The sequence below is a fragment of the Diadema setosum genome, chromosome 1 (genome assembly GCF_964275005.1).
Source record: "Diadema setosum chromosome 1, eeDiaSeto1, whole genome shotgun sequence".
NCBI lineage: Eukaryota > Metazoa > Echinodermata > Echinoidea > Diadematoida > Diadematidae > Diadema > Diadema setosum.
The window spans coordinates 34,322,443-34,331,292 of record NC_092685.1 but is presented as its reverse complement, the minus strand read 5'-3'; the positions used below and the strand labels follow the sequence as shown (position 1 = coordinate 34,331,292).

The following is an 8,850-nucleotide window of genomic DNA, read 5'->3' as shown; positions in this document are numbered from 1 at the left end:
CTGAATCTTATTGCTATTTACTTTCGAACGTAAAAGCAAACATCCGGCATTTATTTTGTCATCGTACGGAGTTGAATGTTAGTAGTATTCGTTTCCGAACGTCAAAGCAAACATTCGACATTTATTTCAGCATCTTCCGGAGCCGGATGTTATCCTTATTCATTTCCAAACGCAAAATCAAATATCTGACATTAATTTTAACACCCTGCGGAGCTGAATCTAACCGTTATTCATTTCCAAAAGTATAAGCAAACATCCGACATTTATTTTGGTATCATACGGAGTCGAATATTACCGTTATTCATTTCCAAAATTAAAAGCAAGCATCTGACATTTATTTTGGCATCTTACGGAGCCGATTTTTACAGCTGTCCATTTCTAAAAGTAAAAGGCAAACATCCGACTTTTTTTAGTGGCCCGATCGGGCCACCAAAATCTTCATTTCTGAAATTTTGGTGGCCCGAGGTGCTTTTTTGGTGGTCCCGGGCCACCGTGAGTGTCGAGCCCTGGCATATGTACCATCACACAGTAACCCGATCGACATTTACAACTATACAAAAAGTATTAATATTAAAAATTTATCACTTTTATACAATTATTCAATACATATTCATTAATACCGTTTCCTGCATCATCATTATATTCACCAAACAATATATCACCTACATATCCCAATATATGTTTTTATAATTCACTCCAAAAAATATTCCAATATATATATATATACCGCTGCAATGGCAGCGCCTTATTGAAAATAACACAAAGCCCGTGTCTTACATGAATACACATATAAATCATTACGCATTCCAAATTTAAAGTAACATTACTTAAAAACTCTGGAAATAATTCTGCCCACAAAATTTTATAGGAAAATTAAAATTACCATGGCGATGCTTTCTCCAACAAACACACACGAGAACCACATCCTACAATTCGACACACGTCTCAATTTCATCACATGCACTAAATTTACATTAAAATTACTTCAAACTTGTGAAAATAATCACTCAATATCACCATATACCCCAGATTTCATCATAATTAATTCAGAACTGATTTTTTTAAATAAAAAAAAAAAACATCGCGACGCAAACTTTGCGACGAACTGCGTCGAACAGCCCGACCGCCCGCCCATCAACCACTACACAGATTCCTATATACCCTCTTATACACTTTGGGTATGCGGGAGTATAGTACAAAATAGGCAGGCCTACACATGTTTCACATTTTACTACATTTCCATGATATAAGAATTTTGAGTTTGCAGATTGATATTAGAGAGATGATACTAGAGGCAAAGCTTGTTTGAAGTTGGGTCAAATTGACACAAAGTATGTAAGATGGTACATTATTTTTTTTAAATGCCGTTTTTTCCATTAAGTCTCTGTTACATCTATTGTTTGATGCGTGGGTATGTGACATAGAAAATAAAGCAAATGATTAAAAAAAAACATTGCAGGGCCATTAACAGCCATATTTACTTACTATTTTGCTGATTAAGCACATTGCAGCCAAGAAAACCCCATTATTTTCATCCTCTATTAGGTCTTATGGAACAGTAAAACACGCAAAAACTTACAGACATGGTTGTCAGTGTACGCTTGCTATGGCAACCAGATATAATTATGGACATGGCTAAATTATATGTTAAAATGTTTGCAACAAAATCATGTACACAGAATCCGGATGATCATTCAATCCCAAAGTTTGCATTTTGCACAGTCTATAGGGTCGATAAAACATAGAATATACATGGTAAAGCAGAGAACATGAACTGAACCAATTAATCAGAGTTCTGTGAGTCTACTTTGACCAACCAAGCAAACTAATCAGTTTTGAATAATATTTCAGAAAGGGATTAAAAAGGTTTCACAATCTTATCAAATTTTGAAGGGATTCTTTCATGCACCGGTAACTAGATTCTGATCATATCTGAAAAGAATTCCATCTTTTCAGTCAAATAACACAAGTAATCGCAGTGATCTGAAAGAATGTCTCCATAAATGATACTACGTGGTTTTGTACAATAAAGGACATTTATATTTTATCCTGAAATAGGTCCCCACTCCATTCACCGCCATTCGGTTACGCGTACATACATGTACAGTACTGTATTTCGTCATAGTGCATCCACCTCCATAGATTTTGCACATGGTGAAGACACACGCACAGAGGGGACCGATATCACGATTCAGCCCAATAAAGTCCATGGAGGTGGTATGAGCTAGCTGTCATTATATTCCACATACACTAAGAATCTTGCTATAGCGTTGGTCAAGAGCTGATCGTTTTGTCATCTACGCGCATGCGTCATAAAGTAAACTACGTAGCCTAAGCCCTGGGGATACCCTAAGACAGCTAAAACGGTTTCAGATGTGGAATAAAACGGGAATATCTAGGACCCTAAATGTGGAATATAAAGCAAATAATCAACTTTTAGTTTCAGGCAGTGAGACAAACTATCACTTCCTCGGTGATCTGAATGTGTACGCTATCTTTCCTCAGCTGCGCTTCGGAAAGATAGCTATATACATCCAGATCGCCTCGGAAGTGATAGTTTGTCCCATCACCTTCACCAACGTTGATTATTTGCTTACCAGCAGTGAAGCAATGAGTGGAGACAAGAAAGGTAAGCACTATTTAGGCACCCGTCCCGCTTCATCATGAATATTCATCAGGCAGTAAGATACTATACTAGTAAATGGCAAAACGCTGGATACGTACCATAAAATGTAAAAACGTATCGCCGGGAAATATAAAAATCTCGAAAAATTGCATCAACGGATAATGTTAAAACGTCTCGCCGGAAGATGAAAAAATGTTCAGTTTTGCAGGAAAATGTAAAAACGCTGCCGGGAAAGGTAAAAATCATGTATTTCCACGGTATTACGGATACATGTAGATGATGAATTAGCCAATGCGGTCTGGGCTTATATCCCCTGTGTGTCTGAATCGAGACTAATTGCGATACAGCAACGAACCGGTCGTCGGAGGTGTTACTAGCGGTCTGGCGGTCCGCGTAAGTAAAGGCAAAGGCCTCGCCGCTAACGCGGCTCGGTCCAGCGATCACTGCTGTCACGCACACTGCGTTAGTCTATTTTCAGACACTGTTGAGAGGCAAACAGCGCGCGAGGCCTTGTCCTAAGGCTAATAACAATGCTGTCAAGACGTTCACATAGAACAGGAAGGACCAGATCTTTGTAATCCACGAGTCGAGACGACTGAGACTTTCGCCGCACATACTGTACAATATGAATGGCCGTCCATTGAAACCTGCATTATCACTATATCGCACGCGAGCGTATCGCTTTGCCATAGTTATGCGCGTCGAGCATGATGTGCTGCTAGCCTTGTATACAAACGCTTGTGATAATTTTTTTCGTAAAAACTTAGGAATACAATCGCGTAATAAAACACGCGAACGTTCGTAAATTTGCACTGACTTTTTCTCGAAGATTCGGGTAATGCCCTAGTCACATATAAACACGGATGTTCAAGGATCGACACGGTGCATGATCCGGGGAGATCCGGGGAGATCCGGAATATTGGTATGACTGTACACACGGTATCAACACGGCAGCTACACGGATATCAGCCGTGTAGCTGCCGTGTTGTTAAAGGCCGGAAGAGCGCGGCGTCTACACGGACAAACACGGTATCTACACGGATCAACACGGCAGCTACGTACGGCAGCCACACGGACCACCACGGATTACTCTGCCAACACGGCAATCCCCGGATGACGCCGGATGTTTTTGACCTCCAAAAGTTGCCGTGTTGGCCTCCCGGCCGGCGTCAACACGGATCTCTCCCCGGATCAGATCCGGGGTGGTCCGGGGTGATCCGGGATGTCTATGTGACTGGGGCATAAGCTGCATGTACCCGATACATCGTAAATAATAGGGGTCTAATTCTCAAATGCTCCATCCGACCCTTCGTATATATTAGGGCATATTATAATCTACGAAAGGTCGCACCTGACCCGAACGCGATCATCCGATGAAACGAATTAAGCCTTGTCTAACATGTTCGCTCACGTTCTCAACATGTCACTCGTCTAATACGTTAACTCCACTGGCTGCCAGTCAAAGCAAGAATATCCTTCAAAATTCTACTACTAGTCTACAAAGTAGTAAACTAGAGGGGCCGTCAAAGGCGGCAGACCCACGCCTTAGCGGCGCTACAGAGTCGGGGTAAACATACTGTGCATTCGGTCACTTACCAGTAGGCCCACTCACTTATCACAAGCCATGAGTTCTACCAAAGATTGTACACTTCAGTGTACGATCTTTGGTTCTAAAGTCACATCACACGCAAATCACACATACTGGAACACTCATTCACAACAGGAAAGTCCTTTAGTCTCCTCCAAAAATCCATCAAAAAACCCAAATTCTACCGTCAAAAGCGCAGAATCGGAACTTTTCCAAGCGCGCGCGAATTAGATTTAAAGTCCAGTTTTAAGAGTAGGGTCTACGGGTCGTCGAAAAAGCGCTAAAAATCGAGAAATACGCCGTTTTCTTGCAGGATATTTTGCTTATAGCAAGCCGAGAGCGTGATGGTATCAATGGTCGTATGAATGTACAATCTTTGATGGTATCCACGAAAGCGCAAAAGAAAAACAAAATTTACCTACCCCGTGGGCAATTATTCAATGCAAGGGTTGAATGCAAATGTCTACTGCACCAGTATTCGGTCACCAACGAGCGCCGCAACATCCCCAATGCAATTTTGCGCCAACAGGGTAGAGCGCGATGCATTTTCAGCGGCCTTGAACACGCATTGACATTGAGCGCGCATATCGTGCAGTGTGACTGGGACCGAGCAGAATTTGTCCACGATTGAGAAATGCTCCTCCAACGAAAAAAAGAATCAATGTTTGTAGTGATGTAGGTCTGAATTTGTAAGACTACAACAACCTAGTACATCGTGATCAGTGCATGTGTTAATCAATGTATTGCCATCGCCTATGTAGTAATGCATGCAGCGTGTAAACACACACACCACGACACTCCACTTGTAAGCAGACTGCAGTCATGAGCAGACGTGTAGCACATTGCTACAGAATAAATAGCTATGCCACAGCATGAGTAACCCAACATTACTTCTGTACTAGTTGTGTGTATGTCCAAGAGTTGGAGATTAGAACAAGATCTCTGCATGGTGGCATAAAGTGGGATCTCAACTAGCAAACATGGCTGATCAAATGCCCAGGATGGATTGGGAAGGCCCAAATGTAGCTGAGAACTTTAGACTGTTTAAACAGAGGCTGCAACTGTACTTTCAAGTGAAACACACTCCGGAAAGGGACAGAGTGCCCACATTGCTGTTATCAGTCGGCGAGCAAGGGCTGAAACGCTTCAATTGTTGGAATCTATCTGAACAGCAGCAAGCTGACATCAACACCATACTCGGTAAGTTTGAGGAGCAACTTGAGCCACAAGAGAACTTTCGTGTGTGTAGACTGAAATTATCGAAATTGAAGTAGAATCCGAATGAGAAGCTGGATGACTTTGTGAATCGATGCAGAGTTGCTGCGTCGAAGTGTGACTTTGCTGAGCCTGAAATGAATGAGCGCTCGATTGAACTGATCATTAACAGCACGCCAATCCCAGAGTATCAAAAAGAGTTACTGACTAAGAACAAGCAGTTCACATTACACCAGGCATTGCAGCTTGGGCGCACGTATGAGGCATCACAGGCGCACATTCAAGCATTGCAGTCACTCGAAGCTGAAGCCTCCTCAACACTGACAGCAGCAAACATTGCATCGATGGGCCTGAAACACAAGCAGGTTCAGAGGGAAACAGTCCCAGCTACCATGTGCAAGAACTGTGGAGGTAGCCACATCAAAGACAAACAACACTGTCCAGCGGCACACATCACCTGTTATAGTTGTGGAAAAGTGGGGTACTACGCCAAGATGTGTCTATCGTCAAAGAGACCTGCAAACAAAACGAAGTTCAGAGGCAATTCCAAACGTAATTCATCACGTGGTGGAGCTAACAACGTACGTCGTGACGATCGTCGAGATGATCGCCGTGGACAAGCAGTACATAACATGAGTGAACATGATGAATTTGCTTCTGCTCAAGATTCTCGACAGCTTGATGACAAGACTTTTGATGTGATCAACAAACCAAAGACGAATTCAAATGCATCTAAGCGAGATGAAGTCATCACAAGCCTGAACGTTAGACTCCACAACCGCCCTGGAGTTTGCTGTACACTAAACGGGAAAGTTGACACTGGCGCACAAGCCAACACCTTGCCAGTACGAACTTTCAGCAGGATGTTTCCTGAGAAAATGACAGCTACAGGAACACCAGATCTGAGATGCCTCACCACATGCACATCAAGTTTGACGGCCTACAACGGCACCCCAATCAAACAGTATGGAACAACAATTCCATGCCAACATGCAAATGGACCGTGGGTTGAGACGACATTTTACGTTGTAGAATCAGACGGACCTGTGATTTTTGGCCTACACACCTCACTGCACTTTGGCCTTATCACGCTCCACTGCCCAGTGAGCATTGATACGCCTGTAGCAGATGTCAACTCATTGAAAACAGCCTACCCAGAGCAATTTGACCGTGTAGGAGAATTCGAAGGAGAGCAACATTTAGTCGTTGACCCTAACATCCCAAGCCATAAAGATGCTCCCAGAAAGATGCCTATCGCACTAGCAGATAAGGTCAAGCGTGAACTCGACAGGATTGTGGAACAAAGTGTGATCAGAAAGATCACCGAGCCAACAGAGTGGGTCAACTCCTTGACGTATGTGACGAAGAAAGATGGGTCAATCCGGATATGCCTTGATCCACGCCACCTAAACAAGTCGCTGATCAGACCGAACTATCCTCACGCAACATTAGAGGAGCTGAACCACAAATTCCACGGAGCAAAGACATTCTCAAAACTTGATGCGAAGTCGGGGTACTGGTCGGTGAAGTTGGACAGTGAAAGTCAAAAACTGACGACCTTTCAAACACCATTTGGCCGGTATGCATTCATGAGACTACCATTTGGACTCAACGTAAGCCAAGACATCTTCCAGCTTGAAATGGACCGTGTCCGAGAAGGATGTCCTGGTACTGTGTGTATTGCAGACGACATCGTGGTATATGGAGCCACTGAAGCAGAACATGATCGCAACCTGCTGCATCTCATGAATGCAGCCAAGAAGCATGGCCTGACATTCAACTCGTCCAAGTGCAACATCAAGCAAAACAGGGTCACCTTCTTTGGTAATGTGTACACCAAGGATGGCATCAAACCAGACCCGAAAAAGGTTTCTGATCTTCAGTCCTTGCCGGCACCGACATGCAAGACTGAACTCCAGCAGTTCCTCGGCATGATGACGTATCTGTCGCCATTCATCAAGGACTTCAGCACCAAGTCAGCCGAGCTAAGGGACCTGCTAAAGAAGAACGCAGACTTTCTGTGGGAAGTTCACCACCAACAAGCCTTCGAGAGCCTGAAGGATGAAGTATCAACTACTTCAGTTCTGCAGTACTACGACACCCAAGCCCCAGTATATCTGCAGTGTGATGCTAGTATGTGTGGTCTAGGGGCAGCACTCCTACAACGCGATGATCAACAGCACTTACGACCAATTGCCTTTGCAAGCAAAACACTTTCTCCAACGGAGCAAAGGTACTCCTGTATTGAGAGAGAGCTGCTAGCCATAGTGTTCGGTGTGGAAAGGTTCCATACTTACCTGTATGGACGAGGATTCCACATCATAACAGATCACAAGCCCTTGATCCAAGTGACACAGAAACCACTAACAGTGGCACCAGCACGTCTCCAACGAATGCTTATTCATCTTCAGGGCTACAACTTTGATGTAACATACCAACGAGGACAAGACAATACTATGGCAGCATCTCCAGCAACGCCAGCAGGTGCAGAAACAGTAGTACGATCAGCATGCCAGGCCAGTGGGACTCCCGCCGCTGTACAATGGTCAACCAGTGAGGGTACAGCATCCAGTAAACAAATGCTGGGAGCCAGCAACAGTGCATTCCAGAGCAGAGGAACCACGCTCATACGTCCTCCAGAGTCCCAACGGAAGATTCTTCAGACGTAACAGGCAGCATATCAGGCCAGACTACACTAACCAGACTGATAGCAGGCCTGTGACCATAAGCAGATCCAGCGCAGAAGCAAGTACCCCGTTGCCTGGACACCAGATCCCTGCAAGTGCAGCTCGTAGTCCGAGGAGACAACTCCAACCAGATGCTGGCCATGCAGCATCACCTCATCGCCATGGAGCAGCCAGACCAGAAGCTGTGACCGCAGGAGCATACAAACCATCGCCATGGCAACAGCAAACCCGTCCACAGAAACGAGAAACAGTACAGAAAACTGATGGAACTTCAATCTATTGGTACAATGCCAGTAAAGGTGCAAGATCAGATCAGAAATGTCTGAGACAGAAATTCAGATGGAATTGAAAAAGCAAAAGGTGCATCTCATGTGAAAAGAATAATGAGAAAGGAACAAAAGAAAAATCAAAACAACTCAGGAAACGAGCAAATGAAGCTCACCCCGACACGCAGTGTCATACTATTTTTTGAAGCAACCACATTACCCCAAGATATTGATTTGTATACTTCCAGAAATTCCAGGTCAAACAATACATAATACCCCCTGTACTCAGGTGCTTCCACTGTCAAAGGTTTGGGCACGCAGTTGCAAATTGTAAAGCAAAACAAAGATGTGTGAGATGCGGCGACCCGCATACCTTTGAGGAATGTCCACAGAAAGACACTCCAAAATTCATTAATTGTGGAGAAAACCACTCGGCTGCATACAGCGGATGCCGAGAGGTGAAAAAGG

At 43.9% G+C, this 8,850-nt stretch overlaps 1 protein-coding gene across 1 annotated transcript; it reads left to right on the top strand.

Annotated features, from left to right (window-relative positions):
- Positions 1 to 5,566: 5,566 nt before the first annotated feature.
- LOC140232753 (uncharacterized) lies at positions 5,567 to 8,098 on the top strand. The gene has a single exon (XM_072312902.1). It carries the CDS (start codon positions 5,567 to 5,569, stop codon positions 8,096 to 8,098), a length of 2,532 nt encoding a protein of 843 aa, XP_072169003.1.
- Positions 8,099 to 8,850: the final 752 nt, after the last annotated feature.

What these genes read in the sequence shown, in the direction of transcription:
- LOC140232753 (XM_072312902.1), top strand. Translation starts at nt 5,567, where the DNA reads ATGAATGAGCGCTCGATTGAACTGATCATTAACAGCACGCCAATCCCA.